The sequence below is a fragment of the Platalea leucorodia genome, assembly GCF_965183815.1.
Source record: "Platalea leucorodia genome assembly, chromosome: 5".
NCBI classification, from domain to species: domain Eukaryota; kingdom Metazoa; phylum Chordata; class Aves; order Pelecaniformes; family Threskiornithidae; genus Platalea; species Platalea leucorodia.
The window spans coordinates 42,470,053-42,494,712 of record NC_138827.1 but is presented as its reverse complement, the minus strand read 5'-3'; the positions used below and the strand labels follow the sequence as shown (position 1 = coordinate 42,494,712).

The 24,660-nt window shown below is 40.1% G+C and overlaps 1 protein-coding gene across 1 annotated transcript; it reads left to right on the top strand.

Annotated features, from left to right (window-relative positions):
* Window positions 1-75: 75 nt before the first annotated feature.
* On the top strand, window positions 76-24,653 carry DPH5 (diphthamide biosynthesis 5). Its single transcript, XM_082313470.1, has 8 exons — window positions 76-114; window positions 275-463; window positions 4,327-4,451; window positions 7,769-7,877; window positions 18,004-18,124; window positions 20,263-20,302; window positions 21,383-21,486; window positions 22,733-24,653. Exons 2-8 carry the CDS (start codon window positions 329-331, stop codon window positions 22,954-22,956), a joined length of 858 nt encoding a protein of 285 aa, XP_082169596.1. The 5' UTR covers window positions 76-114; window positions 275-328; the 3' UTR covers window positions 22,957-24,653.
* Window positions 24,654-24,660: the final 7 nt, after the last annotated feature.

Below are 24,660 nucleotides of genomic sequence, written 5' to 3'. Positions count from 1 at the left end.
GCGCTGCCCGCCGCGCGGGGGGGACTACAACTCCCGGCAGCCCCTGCGGCCGCCGAGCGCCGCGAAGCGCGGAGGGGGCGTGGCCGGTGGCGGCGGGGCGGCCGGCGGGGGCAGGTGGGAGAGGGGCGATGGCGGCGGGCGTGTGAGGAGGGAGCGGGGCTGCGCCCGGGCGTGAAGAGGCGGGTGGGCGACAGGAGCGGGGAGACGTGGGGGGCGCGGCGGGCGGCGGCGCGGTGAGGCGTCCGGGCTGATCCCCGTTTCCCTCCCGTGATAGGCGGCGACGGCGGCAGAGGCGCTGGGCCTGGCGGCAGCGAGGGCCTCCCCAAGCATGCTGTACCTGGTCGGGCTGGGCTTGGGAGATGCCAAGGACATCACGGTGAAGGGGCTGGAGGCGGTGAGGCGGTGCGGCAGGGTGTACCTGGAGGCCTACACCTCCCTCCTCACGGTGGGCAAGGAAGCGCTGGTAGGTCTGGCCGCCTCTCGCTCCAGCGAGCGAGGAGGGTGCTGGGGCTGGTGGGTCAGGAGCGTCCGCAGGAGATGCGTGTTGTCGGGAAAAGTATCTACGTGACCTTCACATACTATATTTTATAGGAGAAATCGTTTTGCTACCTTGTGAGAAGACTGGAACGAAAATAAAATTTTCCTTCCTACAAGTACTGACACTAGTTTTCATCTCAAATTCTGTCAATGTATGGCGATCCTGAAATATTGGAGAACCTGGTTAGAAGAATGTCTGATCTGTTCAAAAACAAAAAAATCAAAAGACATACCAGAAAAATACATGTTGTCCTCACCTCCCCAAGCCTTTTGTTTTGCACTCTACATATGCCAAGGCAACTTTTACAAACTTGCTGACATGCTAGATGTTTACCTGGGCAAGATAGTATTATGGGTTTCCCCCTCCCAGGTGGGGGGAAGACTTATGTCCCAGAACTAGTGAACTGATTTATTTATCTGGTATCTCTAAGTAAAACAGACCTTTCTAAAAAGCATAGCGTACTGACAGACATTCACTGCATATTTAGGGGCTTCATTAAATTACTAGTGTAGAGTAATTCAGCTGATGGCCATAGGATTATGGGGGGGGGGGGTGTGTCTCCTTTCTTCTCCTCCTCCCCACCCCCATAAGATCTCTGGCACAGTCTTTTTGTTCCAAGACAAACGTTGGTTTACGGTTAGACTCAATGATCTTAAAGGTCTTTTCCAACCTAAATGATTCTATGTTTTGGAGCCTTGAACCTCTGTATCAGCCTGAGGTATTATGGTGTGCCTGCTGGGAATAATAATTTGAATGTCTCACGTTTCCATGTTTCCTTGTGGGCTGAGCTGTCTCACCACATTGAGACTTCCAGAACACACACAGTTCAGTCAGAGATGGGCTGGTGAACAACATGGAGATAAGCTTTTTGTTAGTAAACACACCTTATGGAAGACGACAGTAGTAAAAATGTACAAATGATAGCACTGATTGAAATAATACCAAAAAAAAGAGCTTACCTACCAACAGAACAGGGATCTCGCCTACAAATAAGCTGTGTAGTATTACACAGAGATGCTGTCAGGATCTTGGATGCTGTATAGCCATAATGTACTTGTATGCATACCTGTATGTACATACAGCACATGAGACTTTTAGCTTGTAGTCAGCATTATGTGGTTTCCAGAAACAAGCTAGGCTAGAATATTTGGGGCCATCTCTGGTATGTCTGCTGTATTTTGAAATGAAGATACCCTCCATGTTTTTCTGTTTTTTTCAGTACTGCAGCAATCTGAATTGAAATTAATCCATGCAAAACAAAATGTTATTTTTTTGTTGTTGTTGGATAGTTGGAAAATTGCAAAACAGAAATGATTACCTGGATATTTTTACTTTGCAAAATCTGCATTTGCTATCAAAAAAATTGATTAATTCCTAGCCAGCTGAAAATAAAACATCGAATAATAGAAAAATGCTGAATATTTTTGGCATGGTTATTTTTGGGGGTTTGTTTGTTTTGGTTTTTATTGTTGTAAGTCTTTTGGAAACCTTGAAGTCCCAAAGATGAGGTAATTGGGAAAAATGATCCATAAAAACAAAGTAAAATATGCTGTCTTACCTGAAACTGCCTAAGAGGGAATATAGGAATTAATCACCAAGTGCTGATAATACAGCCCAGTTTATATACAAGTGACAATGCTGAACGGTTTATTTAGCAATCTGAAGGTCAGTCTGTCCTAAGCAACACAAAAAGTTATGGGAAAGCTCTCAAGAGATAAAAAACAGATTCTTTCTTGCAGGGATTTTCTAGAAATCCTCCTGTGCTGATGCTTTTAAAATCAGATCTCAAAATTCAAATGACAGGACTTGCTTAGTTTATCTTGGCCTAAAATGTATATTAAAAGCTATTTGATGTTGACCATCTAAATTGGCCCTCAATTTGGTGAAAGAACTGTTTGGACCTAGTAACCTCCTAGTGGGTCTACATTTTAGTTTTTGTCAGGAGCGTGCTTTTTATATATTCTCTAATTAATGTGCTTTGAGTTGCACTGTGGAGCAGTCTCAAAGCATGCAAGTAGATTCCATTAGATGAAAACAAACGGAAAGGTGTTCTTCTAGGAATGCACCTAATATGCTCTAAAGTGTGCATTCGCTTACAGTACTGGACTAAAGCTAGTCCGGTCCAATGGTAAACCCACCAAAATGTGTGTAGCATTGTTACTGAGTTCTCAGCACCAAGTGCTTTGCTTTATAGATCAGCTCCTGTTCTGCTGTCCTACTTGCTAGTGTGCATCTAGTGTAAGATACCTAACAAAAACAAATGGGGTGTCAAAATTTGTCGTCGTTTGTTTGGTATAGACCTCAGCAGTACTCCAGGGTGGCCGTTAACTGTTTCGAATCAATGATACAAGAGCTGCTTATCCATTTATTTGGTCCCCTTTCTATCGAATCTGTACAGGTTGCAGTCTGTTTCACAAGGAAAATCATATCCTCATTTTACAGAGGTAGAGAAATTTATTAAAAAATGGTGAGGAAGTCATCTTTAGAAAAGGGAACCGAACCCAGTAACAGAGGTCCCATATCTAGTATTCTAGCCATGGGATGGATTTTTTTTATGGAAGCACTACTCTGCTTCCGTACAAGTATGATGGTTCTCTTGTCAATTCACTGTTCTTTGCGGGCAAAGATGAAGCTATCACTGAAGTCACAGGAGAAGTGAGAGGAAAATCTTTCTGGACAATAACTGACTTAATAGTTCTATCAATTTGTTAATATTTCTAATACCACCCAAATTTTCTGAATACTGTTTAGAACAAAACCATCTTTTTTGGTCTATGCCCTGGAAAATACCCTTTATCTAATAATGTAAAGAACATGTGAAATGTATGGTGACACATGACTTAGAGACAGATAAGTTCAGGATGGTCAAACAACATGTTCTAGAACTAACTGAAGTTTTAGTACACATGTGAGGTTGATTCTGGAAATAAAGCCATTTAGAATGTACAAAGAGACACGATTATTACTGAGCTGCTGAAGAAAAGCAAAGAATATGATCAAATACGTAGTATATATACATATACTATGTATACATACCTGTACTTATATATATATGTATACTTACATACATATATATATTTTTATATATACTTATATATGCTTTTATATATGTGTATATATATACTTATATATATGTGTATATATACTTATATACATATATACATACATATACTATGTATACTTACCTGTATACATAGTAAAGTATTTCTTACAGAGAACTGAAGATGAAGGATTAATATGAAATCATTCCTTAGATGTGGTTAGTTACAGTGTACTAAGGAAAAATCTAAAAAAACTAGGTTGTGATACAGCTAGTGTTGTATTTCTGTCTGGTTTGATGTTGGTATTGTAACTAACGTAAGCAGTTAGGCTCCGACTTGCGAGAGGGGATGCCTTACAGTAGGATGACCAGTTAAATTAACTATACCTAGAGTCCACCCAGGTACCTTCAGTATGCAGGTGTGATTGAGCTACTTTTGGAGCAGCTCCTCAGCTGACACAGAAGGCATAAAAAAACAAGTCAGTATCAGAATAATGCGCTTGGCTAATTTTTGTCAACTCGGGAGCTGCTTTAGGGGAAGCTCAGGTGTTCTTGCAAGGGGAGGCAGGGTTCTCTGAGACATGGGTCAGACTGCTGGGGAGAACAATAAAGTTGGCTTTCCAGTGTCCGTTGTCTGTGTTCCTGAGTGAGCACCCAGAGAGATATGAAAACAGTTCTAAGGGTCTTATTATGGTGTTTCTTATCTAAGGGTCTTATTATGGTGTTTCTTATCAATTTCAATTTCTAGGAAGAGTTCTATGGAAAAGAATTGATCTTGGCTGACCGAGAAATGGTGGAACAAGAAGCAGATAGCATTTTAAAAGAAGCTGATGTTTGTGATGTCGCATTTCTTGTAGTTGGTGATCCTTTTGGGTAAGACAAAGCAACGTTTTAATTATTGCTGTAGCTTGATCACTCTCTTTTTTTCAGTAGAAAGGAGCCATACTCCGTAACTGTAATTCTTTATGAAGCAGCTGATTTTCAGACCAGAAGTACTTTTTATGTCTTTGTATATTTTTTATTGCATTAAAAATATACATGCAATTGTCTACACTTTATCTTGCTTTGGAGTTTCCTTGCCCAGATATCCCTTATAGATAGGAATGTGGACCCTCCAGGATGTATAAATCTTTCCTTCAGCAGTCACTTACCATTTCATTCTCCATGCTATCTTTTATAGAGGATATTTTGTTCAAGGTTTTATCTGCTAACAGAAGAAATTCTAGGATATCACATAATTAAGAAATGTGCTGTGTTTTGAGAGCGTATTCTTTTAGTTGCTATTTGTACTTATAAACTACAGCTTTTATGCTCAGTTGTTCTAGAATGAATACTGATTGTTGGTTGTACAGCACTGCTGCTTTGATATATGCTAGTTTTTAAAATCACTTAGGTTGTTATAAATGTCTTCTCATTTTGGTTTGTTAAGCCTTTTGTTTCCACTTTTTATTCCTGCTGAAAAGTATAGTCTTTTTCTATCACCAGAAGGATCTCCTTCTGTTTATTCAGTCAGGCATCATCAATCTGTAACGTCAAGCCATACAGAGGAGCTTTTAGTCTCCAGCTGGTGATTCAAGATTTATACCACAGTGTTAAGGGGCACAAGAAAAATCAAATCACTGATCACCCTATTTGTGAGTGAAAAAATGGAGTTTATGAAAAAGAGGAGCAGTGCGCGCATCTGTCAAAAGCAGATAATTTATGCAAACACAGGTTGAAGGGAATTGTCAAGAGAATATTATATTAAACTAGTACTTATGGGCAGATGATGCTGTATTTCAGAAATATTAATTATACTTTCAGTGCATGTTAACATCAAAATTAGGATTCATGTGAAGTGTAGAGCCACATTACCTGTACCCATGTGCTCTGATCCAGTGACTGATACAAGTAAGTACACAAGATGAAAAAAAACAACCTACATATATTGAAATGTAATTGCTACTTGTAAGCAGTATCTTGACCTGCCTCAGTTATCATTAGTTTCAGTGTCAAAATACTTCAATTCTGATTAACATACTACATCATTGTAGAAAACTACCCTTTTTTTGAATGAGTTCCTTCTCTCTAAACGTTACGTTCTTAGCTCTTAATATTGCAGCTAGAACTGCTCCCGTGCCCACGTAGAACCGTAAGGATTTAGGGGTTCACGGGGTTAGTAGGAAAGAGTACTGAATGTTTCTGTCCTAAGAGAAGCCATATGGGAGGAGGATAGAAGCCATGTGACTGCAGCTGATCATAGTTTCAAGTATATTTGCTAGTTTCAAGTGTATTTGCAGGTAAGAAGAGTACTTGGCAGCCTTAGGAAACCTCAGGTATTAATGGTTAAAGTGATAAAACAAGCTGTGCCCCTGTCGTTCTTCTCACTGTTGTTCACTGCAAGTTTTTATCTGCATATGTGCTGACAGCTATAGATGTGCTAGCAGGAACCTGACAATTTTAGTAGTATACTGGAAAGCCCACCGTCATCTAGCCTGGTGCTAACATTCATATTATTACTACCCATAAAACTTAAAATCTGTATCAGTGACAGAAAATACTAGTATAGCTCTGGGTGCAGAGGGCTGACTCCATGAGGCCTTTGCTGGTATTAGCTGAGTGCTCACCAGGGCACTTCTGCTCTTAGCTACAGTCATTATAGACCGATCTATTGGGAGAAAATACTGGCTGGAGCAGGTTTCAGTGAATAAAGCCAGCTGATCCCTTCGTCAGTATTAGCATAACCACAAAATCCTCCAGTGCTCCTTGTCCTGTGTATGTGAAGGGAATAATACAAGGCTGTAAAACTAGTCCCCTCTTCTCTTAGGGCAGGCATTCTTAAATCACCTTTGCTTAGGAAGTCAGGAGCATAGTTTGTTTACTAACCAAAGCGTCGTTTTAGATCACTTTACTGCATTCCTCTAGGTTTGGGAGCCTGACTTCCCAAAGTCAGATTCCTCTATTTTTTTCCCTCCAGTGAAAATGATTTCTTTTTTAAATAATTGATGCTTACAGCCTTGCCAGCTGCAGCCACGTTTGAATTCCAGTCTGAAGCACCTGATTTACTGATTGGTGCTAGTCAGACATGCAGTGTCAAAATTATCAGACTAAAAATCAGGGGAATTCTGTTAAGGTAACTGAACCAGGCCAGGGTGAAAGCAGTCTTCCTATTTAATTATTCTGATCGGCATATGCTATTTCTTTCTTTGCTTCCTTCTTTGGAATGACCACACAGAATTGTGTGGTACATCTTGGGAACGGGATGGCTAAGCCCCTTGTTCAGGTTTGATAAATTTAGGCAAGGGCTAGGTGCATTTTTGTATTTCATATGGAAAATGGAGTGCCTGGCATATATGTAAGCATACATGCAAGCAAGATACATATGTAAACATTGTTGCAGTTCAAAGATTTGCTGGATCTGTATATACGTACCATTTTAGAAGGACTCTAATCCCAATTGTGTTAACTGCACATCCAGTAATTCTTGTACCAGTCACTGCAAGGTGGTTATTGAGCATTAGACCCGGAGCCAAATTTAGCTCAGTTCTAAGCTTGACTAGAATTTTCTTCATTATTTCAGAATAAACTTGATCACTCAAACTTAGGCATTGTTAATTTGAGCAATTTGGCTTAAATATGATAAAAGTTGATTTAGTCTAAGGATGTTTTTTTTCTAAGTATTGCATGCAGTTTACCTCAGTCTGTTCAGAGTTCTTGTTTGAGTGTGTTGCTTTCCTGGCATGCACCAGTGCAGATGGGAGAAGACCTGGCTGTGCAGCGAGTGAGGAAATATTGGAGTTTTGTTGAAGTCTATGCCAAATAGAGTTGACCTTTACAGTTCAACAGATGTCCAGCGGACACCTGCAGAAGACAAAGGATAAATGGAACTTTCCTTTTCAAGTACTTGCCAAAGCTACTTTAAAAAGTAACAATTGTGTTGGTGTTACAGTTTTAATGATGCCATAAAGCTGCAAAGAACCGTGGCATACTGAGGATTCCTGTGTTTTCAGCTAGGGAAGGTGACATATGGAAGCCTTATTGGAGTTTTTACTTTCCCGTAACAATTAGTCAAGTTATTGTTACCCTTTTGGCACCTCTGCATTGCCCTAGTTGTGAAGGGTTTAATTTTACTTTCAAAACAAACTATAATGCTAGTAACACTTGGTCACTTTATCTTTTCAATCTTTAATTCCTTTCTTTTCTTAACACAGGGCCACGACGCACAGTGATTTAGTACTGCGTGCAGTAAAACTGGGGATTCCATACAAGGTCATTCATAACGCTTCAATAATGAATGCAGTGGGCTGCTGTGGTTTACAGGTAACATTTTTGTATATATGCTATTCCACAACTGCTAAACTTAGAATTGGTGAGCTCTTCTACTGCTGTAGCAGTGCATGTTGCAATCTGAAGTTTGAAGATCTGTAGCAACTGTACACTTCTTTTGTCAGAATTTGTTAACACTTCCTTTTCAGCATACTACATGTCAGCAAAAGTCCCTTTTGATGAGTGCATGTGAAAATTAATAGTAACGCTTCTATTCTCTGCTCTCTAACTTCCCTCTGCCCCAGGAGACTTTGATATTTAAGTTATTTTACAGATAAAGCTTTGCTCATGTTGGCTTACTTCTACTACTGACCTGGTCACTTGGTAAGTTTATTCTTAAATTAGGTTGTTATCCTGTTGAGAAATATGCTGGTCTTGTCATAAAAGGAATTAATGCATAGGCCTGTATATATGTCCAACTCAGATCATAGCTAATTCCAAAATCTTGTATATGATGCATTCTTTCTGCCCGTCTGCCAAGAGAGGAGGGATTTGCCTAGCCAAGGACTAGAGGAACAAATGACAGTTTTTGTGCTTCTTGAATGGCTACAGTAGAAAAGGTCTAGCATCCCCCAAGAAAATAATTCACTACTTCCTTTTACACATGTATAGGTCCATTATTACTTTTCCTGCATGAAAAATGTTATGGCAGCGTATGTATCATAACTAATCACATATAAATTAGTTGAAGCTTCCCCCTCTTGTTTTCATTCATTACTTTAACACAGAACCTTCCCTCTCAAGGTTCAGAATGGTTCCGTGTCTATGGGAACCCCTAAACCAAGCTCCCACTTTACCAAAACCAAAAGCAGGCACAGGAATATAAGTAAGTGTACAACAGACAAGAGTTGAGGGTTTGAACAATAAGTTTTCTTCACTGAAGGAAGAAGCATTCCTTCCTAGCTTAACATGAAAGAACGCAATTTTTTTTTATTTCAACAAACAACTGACACCTTCAAATTTACACTGACAAACTCTAACAGCCTTATTTCAGTGCTGCCCAGCAGCAAAAAATCTGTTGCAATAAGTTGGGTATTATTTCTGGCTTTGATCACATCTGAATGGTTCAGAAATGTGGGAGCCCTGTCTGATCCGGCAGTGCAGCAACACCGCATTGACATCTGGTCCGAGATGTGAATGCTAATGCTAAAGGGAATGCAGCACAGGATTCCCATTCTTTATAATTCTTCCTGTGAGCACTTTCTGAGTGATACCTGCCTATTGCTGTAAGACTTGGGCAAAATTATCTTTTAGGAAGGAAATAGGCTTCTTGGTGTCTAAAATCTACATGTACAGCAGACAGATGGCGGCTGTCGCATGACTGCACTTACTGGGGCGGGTAACACAAGAGTTGAGGTTGGGGCTCACGCTTTCCCCTTTTGGCTTCATGGTGGTGCAAAGTTTGCTTCTGCTGTCAAGCTGTTGCCAAGTAGTTTCTATTACCTGCTATCTTTTTACTGTTCTTTTACGTTCATTAGGAAGGAAGATGAAAGGCTCGTATTCCCAAAGAGAACAGGTGACGAAGTTTTCTGAAAGTTTGCTTCCCCCACAACTCCAGCTGGGTGCAGGAAGGAGTATAGAGCTTCTAGGTTAAATGAAAAAAAGAGCAGAAGACTAACTGGGAATATATTGCAAACAGTTCATAAGGTTTTTCACATAGGCAGAGTTTTGGCGATCAGTTTACTATTTCCTTATCCCGTGCTGAAGGGAACAGACCATGAAGGAAATGTGATGTTATTCACTCTGGCATTAGTCGCCATTTCCATTCCGGCTTGGGAGGGGCTGCCTTCTCATAAGTCAACATTCCTGTTGTTGTATAAAGCATTTTAGGAAATAGTGATCATATTGTATTACCGGACAGACTATAACCAGCTGGATGTTTAACTCTTCATCGCTCCGTACAGGCATAAACAGCAAGTGAGGGGTATCTTACAAAAAAGCAGCCTGTGATTTAATTAGAGTTGCGGTGGAAGTTTATAATTTCTTTCAACAGTCTTTACGTTCATGGCTGTCTCCTGCCATCAATTTATTTTTGGAGTTATTGTGTTTCAAACTGCAAAGTTGCTGTCAAGTATACCAGGGATTCCTCTTTTGCTTCACCACAGAAAAGGCTTGGCTTTTTTTCTTGTTTTAATCTGATTGTGATACAAAACCTCTTTCTTTCTTACTAGAGAAAAACAGGAAACACCTTTATACGCTGTTCTGAAAGCCATGTGCGTAGTGAGCTGTAACTGCTGATTAGGCCCTCAGTAAAATGCAGCTACAGCCCAGTCTGTTCACAAAAGAACGTGTCTCTTGTCATCAGAGCAATGTTTCTGGGCAGCCAACAACATTCTGGTAGTTGCGCAGTTTTCCTGTACAGTAGCGAGTTACTGAAGTCAGTAGAGCATTAGTGATGGTTTGTCAGCTTCAATTCATAGATATATTTCTTAGCAAATTGTAAAGAAGGGTGAATATCTATTTTCAAATTTTTTTTTTTTCAACTGTCGTGCCCATTTAACAGAATCAGTGCAGCTGTTTTGAAGGCTGCACAGGTGAAGACTGTATTTGTACAAAGAACAGGTTTTGGGTTTTTTTTTCAGTTCTGAAAATTAAACTTTCTGAACTTCTAGGAAGCTCTCACAGATTGATACAATGAGCTATAGCTATTGAACACAGAGGATAGTATAACTTAGCAAAGTATTAGTCTGACTGGGCATAAGGCTCTATGACTTGCTGTGGCTCCCTCTTTTACACTGTTCTTGCTGTGCTTCATTGTGTCAGGTTTTTTTTTTTTTTCAAGGCTGAAGAACATCTTTTCTGTCAAAAACAAATGAATACGGCCTGGGGGGGAGAAGCCAGGAAAAGTGCCTGTGTATGAGTGCCTCTTAGCACGTTCTCTGCAGGTTCACCATTCTTGTCTGGAATCTGACATGTAGGTATGTTGATCACTCTGACTCCTGTTGTAGTGGGGAGCAACCACCGGTGAGGAAAGTCACGCAGTTTCATATCTATGCACACTGCCAGGGAAGTCAGGGAGAGGGGACAGAAGTCCCCAGGGGAAGGCCAAAATTCTCAGAGAGCACTTCTAGTGGGTGGTAACTAGCAAGACAGTTCAGCTTTCCTCATCAGCAGCTGCCCTGTAGTTCCGTAGCTTATAGAAAGCTTAGTTTTTTAGGTAACAGGCTTACCTCTATTCTGCCACTGCTCAGCTACCCTGTGAGCAAGACATTGCCTTGGCTCTATCCCACCAGGATTCAGCATTGCAAGCTGAGAACAAAGGGAGAGCCTAGCTTGACTTCCATGGCTTTATCTGTAGCCATACTCAGTTTTTCAGAATACGGCTGATTGCTAAGGCTTTTAGCCCTAGAATAAAGAGGCAGAGAACTCAGGATCTCTAATTTATACCTTTTTCCTTCCTTCCTTATCTGCATGACATCTGGGTTAGTTTGGGAAGGTCACTGGCCAGAGCGGTGCTCTCAGGACAGAATTCTCTCTGTCCCAGTTCTGATAATGTATCTTGGAGGTAGCGATATGGATGGTCAAACACATGAGGAAGACTCTGCGTCATACTGACCTGTGGTGCACGTGAAAGAATGATGCAACTTGAAATGGCTCGAGATAGTGGCATTACTGTAAAAAAAGAGGATGGAGAACTAAAGTGCAAAGCTGGAGGCAAGCCGTGGGATGAGACAAAAGACTAAAATGAGCCACTCATTTCTGGGAGAGTGGTGGTGCTAGTTTTGAAAGCATTTACTTTACATTTTGGTAGGGTAGGTAGGAAAAAAACATGTCATGGCAAAGACCTGCCTTTCTTTTGAGACATACCCACTTTCCACCTGAATAGCTTCAGAACAAACATCTGCATGTCCCCTTGTTTCTTTCAGTAACTTATCTTGATTTTTTTTGTTTGCAGTCCAGTTAATTCTTGTAAGACAATTACGGTCATAAAATAGTTTTGTCTTTTTGCTACTAGCTGGTCACTTAAATGCGAAAGCAGTGCTTACTATGTTATTTTTGAGTCTTTACTGAGCAAGTGAGTACATTTTCAGTGTCAAGTAGAAAAATATTATTTATAGATAAGGAAGCTGAAGGATGCTATCATTACTCGCTGTGCTCATAGTCAAATAGAAAACCTGTAGTAGCTGCAGGAGCGGAACCTCTGAGTTCCACCCTCTCTCTGTGCCCTAATCTTCAAAAATACTCTTTGCTCTAATAGGAGGGGCTCTGCGCAAAGTGTTTTTTATTCACTGACAGTTAAAACAAACTGTTTTCCATCACTGGTTGGTTTTCTTGCTTACTACCAGCTTCTGAGCCTTTTAGAAGTTGGTGTTTGTTTCTCAAACCACTTAAAGGTTAAATCAGTGCTAGTCACACTACTTCATTACTCACAATTGCTGTTCAACTTAGTGCCATTTGTCACCAGCAAACACAACCCAGAAACATCCATTTAATCAGAATGGATTTTTTCTCCATTTAGATATCTTTGTGACCAGGGTGGGAAGGAATCATTGTTTGATATTGCTGGGAAGAGTCTTAGGAGGTTATTAAAGATATGGTGACATTACCTTGGAGGGAAAATCCTGTCCTCTTCAAGTTTGCTCAGAGTTTCTGAGTCTTTTGATAGCTGAATTAGTGTTCTGCTTGTGGAGTGGCTGTTTACTAAGTGCTGATGCAGAAGGCAGCCAAGAGAAAAATGTATTCTTCCCTTCAGCTGCTTTTCTGTGATTTGTCTCAGCTGCCTCCTGAAGACTGCAATCATGTGGAGTGGGCTTCCCTCAGCCAGACATCCTTTTCTTCACAATTCCTTTCTCTCTGGCACATGCTAAGGGGACTGGAGGTTTTTGGGACAGCTGAGCCAATCATCTGTTGACTTGCAGTACAAAAAGGAGTCATAGCCCTGTGTGTGTGAATAGTAAAAACTTTCAATTCCATGTGAAGGTTCTCATGAAAGGCATTCAAAGTTGCTAAAGGTCTGTGGTACTAAATGAGATAGTGTAAAGGGCTAGAGCTAGGCTTGTGGTTGTTTCATAGGACCAATCACAAGCAAAAACGAAGCTTGACTGAGTCTTGCTACCTCTTTGTTGATGATTGTCCTACTTCCTAAGCTGTTCTCTGGCAACAATATGTAACATAAAGAGCAGTAGGAGCCCTTTAATCTGATGTATATGGTCTGGAGGGTTGTTAACTGGTTACAGAGGATAGGGGGAAAAATCTGACTTGTTAGGTTCCTTTTTTTGAGGGTGAATGTTGCATAGCTTCACGTCAAAACTCTTTATGACAAGGATAAACAAAACATGTCTTAGCTTTTCTGTGTATGTTCAGTGGGATTTATCAAGCAGCAACCTGGGATAATGCAAGGTGCTCTATGGTCTCCAAATTCCATTGAGGAATAGCCTTAGGAGAAAAAGCCTCTTGGCGCCTGTCAGTGGGATGTGATCAGGCTGTGCAGTATCTTCATCTGCAGACCACACCTGTCCTGTGAGAACCACCCGCAGTGTAACCTGTGACCGTCTCAACACAGAACATAGATGAGTAGCATGTCAGTCCTACAGGGTTTACAGGCATTTGTATGTATGTACAGGTGCCAGGTCTGAAAAATGTCATGATAAGACTCCTTTTTATTCCTTCCCCTGACATGTATCCAGTTCTGAAGCTGTTTGAAATTTTAGGAAAGGAGGCAGGCTCATAAGTGAAGAATTGCTTTGTCACCATTGCAGCTGATACAGCAATAATTCTGGGAAAGATGCTGTAAAAATAAATGTCTGCATTTTGAAATGTTTACTTCTTGGTTTCTCTGCAGCTGTTGCCCTACTGACCTTTAATATTATCTCGTATCTTCTCTCCTGCTTGCTTTAGTACTTTTTAGAGGGGATGGGGGATCTTCCTTTTTTAATTTCCCTGTTTAGTTTCAGCTTGTTCCTTCTTTTTATGCCCTATATTTTTGTGGTGATTAGCCACACCAGTATTTTAAGTGAGGACCGTTGATCTAGACAGCTTCAGGTGTCTGATGTCATTCAGACAGGCCATTAACAAAGTTGGTCAGTAGTTTCATTGAAGTTTCACTTGCATGCAGGCTTTCCAAGCCGGGATCGTGGTACAGCACTTTTTCTCTCATGGCTTATTCTGGCCTCTCAATTAGCATCAATTCTGCTTACATAAACAACAAATAAGAAATATCATTAACAGAAGGGTTAGAAATACTAACTGAAAACAGGCACCTCAGTACCAAAAGTTGTCAGACATTCCTTCATATTATGCATGTAAATAAAATAGGAAGTTATAGCTTGTTCTGAGGTGATGAAAGCGTGAGTTGACGAACAGCTTTCTGCAGTATTTTGTGAGAGGCAGAAAACTCTAGCAGACAGAGGATTGCCTCGGAGTAGAGAGTTCTGGCTTCCTTTCCTGACTTCAGCTATTGCATTGCAAAATTTAAGTGCACAAGGCTTTGCTTAAGCCAGTTACTACTTGGGCGGGCGGGGGGGGGGGGGGGTATTTCCAAAGACTGAGGTCTTTCAAAATGACCTTTTGAAATTTTTCTGATAAGTTTTTGAGCATTAGGGAGAAGGTAAGAATGTTAGTTTCCAAGCTGGGAGCACAAAATGTCTGTCCAGTCGGTTCACTGAGCCCCTTTGAAATTCTGGCACTTTTGTGCCTGAGCAGAATGTAGGCACTCTGAGAAATCTGATGATTAGTGCAAGTCTGATGCTTGAGATGCTTTAGCTTGTACAGAACAGATGTTGCCCACTCCTGAACCCCAGCTGCTTAATGTAGAGTGCAGCACACAGAAGACCACTGTGAAACTTCATTTGCTGTTGCCTCTCTTCAAAGCTGTGCCAGCAACCGTACAGCGTGATTGTCTCACTGATAATATACAGAGCTCTTCATTGTCTTATTAAACTTCTTCTTAACAATCTCAAAGCATGACATTAATCCTTAGCTGTGTTGTAATACACCTTGGTTAACAAATGTGTCAGAGTTTTATTCCGACAAGCATGATTTGTGGAATTTTGGGGCCCTATTCAGTCTTTTATGGTTGGTGGAAAGACTCTTTTTTTTTTAATTTCAGTGGGTTCTGGCTCTAGTGGACCTGCTGTCCTCTCTAACAGCTGAATCCTTAGGATAGCAGTGGAATCTTTGGTATTGACTGCTCTCTCTGGAGCAAGGCTTTTCTCAAAAGTCTGATATTTTATGCTAGATTTCAACAGGTAGAAATTAGAACACAGCACAGGAAACTGTATTAGGAGCAAATTGAATCTGCATGAGGTACAGGGAGAGAGTTAAAAATGTAAGTTCTGATACAGTTATGTGTTGCTTCTTTAATGCAGGCTTGCTTTGGTGGAAGAGCAGTGCCTGCATTTGCATAAATGTCACACGTCTGCAGAGATCAAATGCTGGTTGAGAAAGAAATACTTGTTTGTGTCTGTAGAAGTGCTTGTAAGGTAATTGGTTACAAGTAGTCAAGCACAATAGGGGTATCCATTTATTGCTTCAGTTCCACAGCATTCATAGGTTGTTGGTGTACCAGAAAGTTGCCAAAGTAGTATTTTCCCCTCTTTAGTTTAAAGTAAAAATATGTATGCATTAATCCTACGAAATCTATTCTTTAGAAGTTTAATTAGTAGAGGGCTATAAGTTGCAAAGGCATTTCTAGGAGGTTAATAAAATATGCCCCATTCCATCTTGCTGGTGTAGAAGCTACTTCTGTGCTGTTCAGGTGCTGAGAAAACACGTATATTTTTGTGAGACTATAAGTACAGTTTGCTATGATATCAGTACTTCATGAAGATATCCTGAAGTTATTTCTACTGAATAGACAGGCCATTTCTGACAAAAATGTTTTATTCTTTTTTGACATTCAGACTTCAGTTTTAATGCAAAACCTGGTAAACAAAGGACAGATTCAGTGAATCTGACTGGCAGTGCTTGCACAAAAAGGATAACTTGCTTAACTTCTTGTTGGCAAAGATGATGGAGAATCTTTGTAATGATCAATGGAAAAGAGAAAAATAACAATCAGAACAAGTGCTGTAGGGTATAAAGTTGAATGCCCAACTTGTTCCTAATATGTGGCAGAACGGTTTAAAAGATCTGATTCCCAACAAAATACTTGCCAGATAGTAACATTTTGTCCATTTCTGCACATCCCTTTCTTTGCTAAAAGGCAGGCGTAGAAGATTCTCTCCTTCAGGTTATCAAAATGCCAAAGGGACTGGGATAAGATTTGAGGTTAATTGAGGCCACTTTCTGTACTGAACGAGGGCTGCTGCTTTTGGGAAACGACTGCAGTGGCTGTCAGGTGGCAGCTGGTAAGCTAGCTAGTCAGGTTGGTACCGGACATCTCGGCAGTTACTGATGACCGAAGGTACACTACAAGTGAGATTAAAGGTTAGCTTGCTCCCAGATGCTCTAACAGTGAAGGGGAGAAAGAGAAACTCCTTGTTCTAATAGTTTTTCTTCAGATTTGGGACAAAATGGAAAGAGTTCTAGCTAGCCACATGAAAAATAGGCCAAACATAGCTTGTTTTTTCTTTTTCTGGAACACAGCCTTGCAGTAGTTAACAAGTTACATCAGGAGGAATTCATTTGGTTCAACCTATATTTAGCTTACTGGAAGAACCTTTAGGTTGTGAAATGTATGCTGGGTGTTCTTGTCCTTGTACTAGAATGAAATATTTAAAAGAGGAAATGTTTTCAGTAATATTGCAGGAATCTGAATAAACACTGTTCCTATCAGCATGAATGGTTAAAATTTGAGCTTTTGGTCCCTTGAAAACAAACATGTTTCTGCTTTAATTCAAATTCTGCTCTGCCAGCGTAAAAGAGTTAAAACCGCAACCTAATGCCACGGTAAAAGCAGTATGTATAGGGGAATCCCCAGATGGCAGGGAGCTGCCAGAGCTACTCCTATATAGGGGTCCTCTTCTCTGCTAACAGCCCGCACAGTGCCTCCTCTAGTGGGCTTGGAAAAGCAGTTTTTCCTTCCAGGCTTACAGAGAAAGTGGGGAGGTTAGTCCGTATAGCCGTTGTTTCTCTGGTGGGCTTGAGCAGGCAGGATATTGGCAAGCTGTAAAATCCGTCTGGGATGGCCCCATTCCAGAGCTGAATTGACCAAAATTGATGCATGGTTTTGCCCTTTTTCAAGTCGGTTACAAAAACTTCCAAGAGAAATGCTGCCTTAGGTTACACATGACTTTTGCTTTTGCATCACTGGGAATGATTGGCAAGACTATTGCTTCAAATGTCTTCACCGAGATTAGAGACTTACAGTAATAAATGGAGTTAAGATTGAGACTAAAATCAGTGAGTATGTTCGACATCATAGAATCTGCTAGCAATATTCTTCCTCCGTATGTGCATAAAAAATGTTGCACCTCTGTGCTTCATGCACAATCTGTCCCTGTCTTCACATCTTCATATCCACTGTCTCTTTAGACTGTAACTTCTTTTGCATGATACAGCTTTCATCTGCAGGAAACTGCTTTTTAATACAAATACTACTATATCAGTCAAATCAAAACATTGTAAGTATTGTGGCATTATTAGAAATTGCCTAGCCTTAACCAAAATAAGAAATAAGAAGTACTAATTTTCCTGCTAGTCTTAGAAAGTTTTGCCTTTAAAAGGACTTCAGAATTAAGTAACAAAGAATAGAAGGTAGATTGAAAGTTAGTTAATATACACTGAAAAGGGGAACACAGAGAGAGAGAAAAACTTCGCCGGTAGTTCATTAGTCGTTCTTTAACATGCTGTACTGTTTGGAGAGTGGAAGAACAAGAGCACACCTCTATTATGACGAAGAAAAAACAGTTCAGTAATTACAGATTTTGTTAAAAAGAAAGGAGGGAATGCAAAGGAATGCACTAGAACTAGTCAAGAGATACAGAGAAGCACAGGGCAGCGTTTTTAAAAGGAAGCATTATTTTTAATGCAATGTTTTGTTGTGTGTTTAGGAAAGAGCAAACTTAAGCATCGTCTGGGGGAGTACTCTCCCTGTGGTATGAAACTTCTTTATTAACTAGGCTCAGGACTTTTCAGTGTTGCCAATTGCTCATGATTTTCACAGCATTTTCTTGTATGCTACACTACTTATTTTTTTCTTATTGTGTATGTGTGTTATTGCATTTGCTTTGTTTTACAGTTGTACAATTTTGGAGAGACAGTTTCTATAGTTTTCTGGACAGATACATGGAAGCCAGAGAGCTTTTTTGACAAGATCAAGAAGAACAGGCAGAATGGAATGCACACACTGTGCTTACTTGGTAAGCAGCAGCTACCCCGGTTCCTTAGCTACCATCTTCCACAGTGTCCAGAAACAGTAGTGATAGGCATGAGCTGAAGTCTGTGATTAAACAAATGTTCTTAGCTAACGTATGTCTTTGAAAATATACCAAAAATTGGAACATTAGTGTATGTGTACTTAGACTCAGTTCAGTCATTGTTCATGCTACAGCAGCCAGGAATTTCTTAATTCCTCTTCAGAAAATCTGTAAGAAATTATGCCTTTGTAGAAGTCAAATAGGAGCAGGAGGCCCGTATTTGCTCTAACGATCAGTGTGATTTTAAGCTAGATCAAGCTCAGGATCCAAATCAGATTGCAGTGACTAGCAGCTATCTTTTGTTGACTTAATTAGGTTAGAGCTCAACACATTTGACTTTCTGGGGAGCTAAATCATACATTTAACCACGTTTCTGTTTTGTAAGGCAATATTCCCGTTCCTAAATTATCTCATCTAAGGATGTTTTGGCAAAAGGTGATTGTCACGTGAGAAGCTTTGGTGCTGCCAAAAATCCTTGCTGACCATGGAGCAGAAACGGAACACTGCTCCCACCTGACAGCTGTCCCCAGGCTCTCCCATGGTCCTGTCTGATCTTTATCCTACCCCTTGGCTGAAAGCCACTTTCTGAGTAACTCCACTAGTCCTGGTAGCTCCTTAAACATTACGGAACTGCTTGCATATAAACTATAAAGCACTCGCATATTTGTCTATATAATTATATATCTTTCTCTGTCATCTTTCAGACACAGCTGGGATCTCTCAGTGCTAAATAAATTAATATTTTAAGTAAAAACAAGTTCTGTTGTAACTGGAGGAATCCTGAGCAGGAAACAATTTAAATGTGTAAGCATCACTGCACATCAAACTTTCCAGCGCCTTGAAAGTTGTTTTCAAAATTGGCTAAAAAATCAGACTTGTGGTGATTTGTTTTAAAGAAGGATGACTTCACAAGTGTTTTAAACAAGGATTATTACAACTATACTACGTTAAAACAAAGTATTCTTTAGATATTTTGTGTACTCATTTCTATGATCTCCCTTTTTAGGTTTCATTTTTTATGCAGTAGTGAGAAAGTAAAAATTTTGAAACAGTAAAATTGAATGATAAATCTCATGTTTCAGGGACAGTTGTGGTACCTGCACCTAATCAGCTCACAGCTGAAAACTACCAATTTCCAAATTAATTGTTCCCTTAATGCTACTTGGTCGTTCTGGTCTATGTATTGATTGTTTATCCAACTAGACTAGACTACCAGATAAGCAAATGTGACATAAAAAGGCTAGTGCTGATGATAAACTTCTGATTTCAAAGTGACTTCATGGACATATAAGCAATCTGGTAAAGCGTGCATTAATAGTCTTGCAGCTTTGCATTTTAAACTCCTTTCTTCAGAGTCACTTTGGTTTAGGAGTTGATTGTATAACTTAAGCAATGTTGTTTTTTTTTTTAAATCAAGATTAAAAATGTATCCAGCTTTCATTGTAATAATATTTTGGGGGCATTTGAATACAGATAACGTTCAATTGCCTCTTGGAGAGATTGTGGTCAGTTAGAGTTAGAGTTTCATAAAACTGCAGATGTGCAGAGTCCCCTTCTCTATTTCATTTTTGCCCAAATCCTTTTTTTTCCCCCATAGCAGAAGATTGTTCTAAATTTTGATTGGGACAGCAAGGAAGTGCTAACGAAAGTCAGGTTCCTGCATGGCGATGATGTAATCACTGTCGATCAGTCATACTGTTTTACCTTTTGTGACCACAATGTACTCATAATTTAAGAGTAGTCCCCGTACCCTGGTGTGCTTGAACATGCTAGCATTTAGCAATCCTATGGTAAACATGCCTGCTATTTGTATACTTAGCAGTATTTTTATTCATCTAAGTTGCTCCGAAATCGGTGAAACTTGCCCTATCTTTGGGTAAAATCACATGCATAAAATCACAGTACTTTGTGATTAACATATGAAACAGTAGAATGTAATCCGTATTCCTTTTTCCTGTAATAGCTAAAATGTTGTTATAAAGTTTATAGAACCTCCTAATTAAATTAAGCTTTACCTACACAACAAATGAAGCGGGAAGTTTGTAGGGAACCTGCGTTTTAATATCTGTTTTGTTCTACAGATATTAAAGTGAAGGAGCAGTCTCTGGAGAATCTAATGAAGTGAGTCACCATTTTGAAAATATATAGAAACACACAGTGTATTTACAAAGGGGTTTTTTTTTTGTACGAGGAACAAAGGTTCTTTGCCCATAATCTAAGAGTGAACTTACCTGCCTTCTCCTCTTGTACTCCTCAGTGGCCACGGTCTTTTGTTTCTTACAAGGAGTGGAACTTTTTTGTTCATTACAATAGGACCTGGCTTTATTTACAGTAACTGAATGAAGTTGCAGCAGAGCGTAATTTTTTTTTCAACTGTTCCTGTGAGAAGCATTAAGTCAGAATGGGGTAAGCTTTCCGCTTGGCAAATGAAGTGTTATTTTACTACTGTTCTGCCCCATCCTGAAACAGATTAATAGCTGAAGCAATGTTCTGAATTCATTCTTCCTTACGCTGGCTAGAAACAGTGTGAAGTACTGACTACATACCACCCTTTTTAAACAGCTAAATAAGCAATATGCAGAAAATGCTCTTCATTTAACTGTATTCAAAAAAGCTCTTGCCACATCTTAATCATCTCTCTGCAATCTGTATGTTTGGACAGTGGCGAATATAAATGGTTACTTTATACGCATGCTGTAACTCCGGTCTAAATTAACATTTGTGAAGTCTCACAGTATCATTGAGGTTTGTTTATTCTGGAGTTTCAAAATAAAATCTGTTTGACTGAATCCACAGTTGGCAAAGAAAGCAGCATTTCATTTAAGAATATATTTCTAGTCTGTAATCATCTGTCTACAGGGCAGTTGACTGAAAAACAGTAGTTTGCCCTTGAATTTAAGTCTAATGCATCTTTCAGGAGTAGCTGCAAAACCTGCATATTGCTTCCAGCAGCTGAATTTGCTTTTAGGACTTAAATGATCCACCAGCTGGAGGCCCTGCTGTTTCACAGGTGTGGTGAGAGCACAAGAGACTTCTGTCTGCCTTAAAAATTCCACTCTTGTCTAAAAGGCCCAGCCTGAGAGCCTGGGCCTGTTTAAGTTCAATTTCCTGGTCTAGGGGTTTCTTGAAATAAACTGTAAGAACGCTAGGGATAATGAAATGGGTTATACATGAAATTTCTCTACTTTTCTTTCCCTGCAGAGGAAGAAAGATTTACGAGCCGCCACGCTACATGAGTGTGAATCAAGCTGCAGAACAGCTTCTTGCCATTATTCAAAACAGGAGGCTGCAAGGAGAAGAACCAGGTACTATTACTGCAATGTTTCTGTCTGCTGCTACCCCTCTCGAGTCACGCTTCTTGATGAGCCTCTGAACTCTACTCCCTTCTCTTAATCTTAGCATTCTTGTGCTCTGCAGTGGAATTGGGCCGCCTTAAATCCCAGTCATGAGATGGATTTGGCAGAGCTTGAACATGGCATAGTTCAGTGAGCACAGATGAACGAGCACTAGCGGCTCCTGGACATTTAGTCAAAGCCTCAGTTTGGTAACCCTCTACTGTTTCTATCTGTCTGTAACTGTGAGCTCTTTGATCTATTAAGAGTTGCAGGAGGAGGAAGGATTCTGAGCATTTTAGATCAGTCGAGCTTCAAAAATCCCTGCTACATTTTATTTAGGCTGGTCACACTCTGCTCTATACAAATACCAGCATGAATCTAGGTTCACCCAATGATGCAGAACTGTGATTTTGACCTTGAATTCCTAACACTAGTCAACAGCAAACTGTGAAAGATGCTTATTGAGACCCCAGTTCCATCTCCTCCTCCTCACTTCATTACTGATTTTCTCCATCTCCGCCATTTCGTTTTGGGTTTTTTTTTTTTTTTTGAAAGTTGATGCTCGTCGTTTTTGCAACTTTTTTTTTTTTTTTTTTTTCCGGGAGGAGGTAGTTGGCCTCCTGCCCAACCCCCATGACTTGGAGGGCCAGTGGTGTTTCTGTCAGGGTCGCCTTCCCTTAGGCTGCGTTGGTTCGCGGCACCTTCTTCAGTTTTATCCGGTGCACCCTCCGGAGAGGGATCCCCTATCCACCACCCAGGGGACGCGCCTTCTAGCCGTGCAGCCCCAGCCGAAGGAAGGGTGAAATCACAGCAGCTATAAAGATGACTCAGTTGTGTCACAGAAAAATTCAAATAGAAATTCATCTAGCTATATTCCTCCTTTTAAAATTTTATTCCTCAAATACTGTTAAAATGAAAATCCTTTCATTTTATCCTGTGTATAGAATGAATCAGAAGCAGCAACTTCCTCAAAGTAAATGCAATTCCTGAATGAATTTCATATTCGACTTCTGCTGCCTTCCCATTCTTGCTTATAAACATCTCTAAGATACAGCTTTATTTTCTTTGAAGGACAAGCTGCTTTCTAGGCCACTCCGATGGTTTATTAATTGGAGTGCTAAGAAAGTACTGTAAAAGTTCAAGCATTTTGAGTACTTTTTCTTTTATGACAGGACCATTAGTCAACAAATTAAGCATTTCATCTTCTTTCTTCCAGAAATTACTGAAAACACAATTTGTGTTGGCCTCGCACGCGTGGGTGCTCCGGATCAGAAGATTGCTTCAGGCACACTGTATCAGATGTCCACAGTGGAATTAGGCGGTCCACTACATTCTTTGATTGTTACAGGCACTATGCATCCCCTGGAGTTAGAAATGCTTCAGCTGTTTTCTGTAGATAGTTCCAGTTTTGAAAACAATGCATTTCAAAGGACCACTTAAATAAAAATAAGGCATTTAAATTTTTATTCCATCTGTAATTTCGTGACAGCATAACATTATTCCTGTGAATATTTAGAGCTTGCCTAAGTGCAGTTAGATGGTATATTGCTTCACAAGACAACACTGGAGGAACAAGGACCTGCTTTTACCTGAGGCTACAAACTGCAAGCTGCCCCTGCTGGTATCAGCTTCTAACATGTAGACACCTCCAGAAACCTTTAAACCTTAAAAACCCTTTGTCTGGTTCAGTTCATTGACAGCTGCATCAGTCTTAGGTTGATGACTATGATAAGAAGTGCAAGTAGAGAACCGAAGAAGTGCACCAGATATCAGTCTGGCATCACTTTTGCTGTAGTACATTAACCGAGCCTACTGCATACATGGTTGTAAGTGCATTTTAGATGTTAAATTTTGCTTTTCAACTTTCCAGAAACTTAGCAGTTCTCTCACCAACAGAAACAAGTAGTGTGCAAAACCTGTTAGTTAGGTCTGTATCCATCTTTACACTTGGGAGAGTGAATACAGAGAGGTGAGAATGTTCTTTATGTCTAAACCAAGCAAAACAAGAACTCACCCTTTGGACAGTTGGTGAAACAGAGGGAGAAGCTGCACAGAATTTCTTATTTCAGAAGGCTGCAACTTAAAACAGAACTGGATTCCTTCATATGTTAATGCTAGCATTTATGACGTGCTGGACTCAAACTGCAGCAGCCACGATTAACCTCAAGCTAATTCTCAGAAAACAGACTGCAAGAATTCTCTTTAAAATCAGCTAATGGAGGATGATGGTGGTTGCTATTTCAAGTAGCCTCCACAGTATGTAGGACAACAAAGCAGACCTGTTATTTTTTTAAACTGAAGATTTATTGGAAAGAAATTTGATCCCATATCTTTTCAGCAATATAGAATATTTAACATTTTATATAGACTGTATTCAAGTAGAAAAGATTACATTAAAAATTTCTAATATTGCACTTGGGACAAGTCATGGCTAAGCTACTAACATTTGCATTCCAGAACAAAATCATACATGGTCTTCAGAATTTTAGTGAGCTGCCTTGTGTTACCATTCAGATTTCTTTACAGGTATTTTGATATTCTGTACTATTCGACTTAAGCTCACTGCTAAGAGTAATTCCTGTAATTTAAAGGTAAAGGCAAGCAATACGCTGAATGCAAGCAATATGCTGTATGCTACCAGGAATGATTTTGGCAATGTCTTCATTCACAATATTTCACACTTCAGCCAAAACACTGTGGCGATTCATTTAACTCTTGTACAAGATCCCAGCGAACACATGAAAGACTTCAATGCACGTGGGAAGTGAAATACACAACTCCTTTTACACATTATTTCCGCCAAATTACCACATAGGCAGGAACCTTTTGTGGCTCACTGAAACAGGCAAGTAGATTAAGCAGTATCTGCACAGTGAGATGTGTAGCCTTCACATGCCAGGCACAGCAGAAGCAGCACTGGCATCTTTTCACATTATAGCAGTCTCTGGCCAATGGAGTCCCAAGAGGGATGGTCACTGCAACAAAGCCTGAACGGGGGGAGAAATCCCAAAGGGAATCCCGGCAAGTTGCAGATAGGGATTTTCATAGAAGTGTAAAGGAGGAATTAACCACTGAGTCAGTATTAGGGACCAGAGAAATAGGTTATTTTAAAAAAAAAAAAAAAAAAAAAAAAAAAAATCCCCG

What these genes read in the sequence shown, in the direction of transcription:
- DPH5 (XM_082313470.1), top strand. Translation starts at nt 329, where the DNA reads ATGCTGTACCTGGTCGGGCTGGGCTTGGGAGATGCCAAGGACATCACG. An exon ending in GCACACACTGTGCTTACTTG is followed by an intron (nt 18,125 to 20,262) that starts GTAAGCAGCAGC and finishes TTTGTTCTACAG; the next exon opens with ATATTAAAGTGAAGGAGCAG. An exon ending in TCTCTGGAGAATCTAATGAA is followed by an intron (nt 20,303 to 21,382) that starts GTGAGTCACCAT and finishes CTTTCCCTGCAG; the next exon opens with AGGAAGAAAGATTTACGAGC.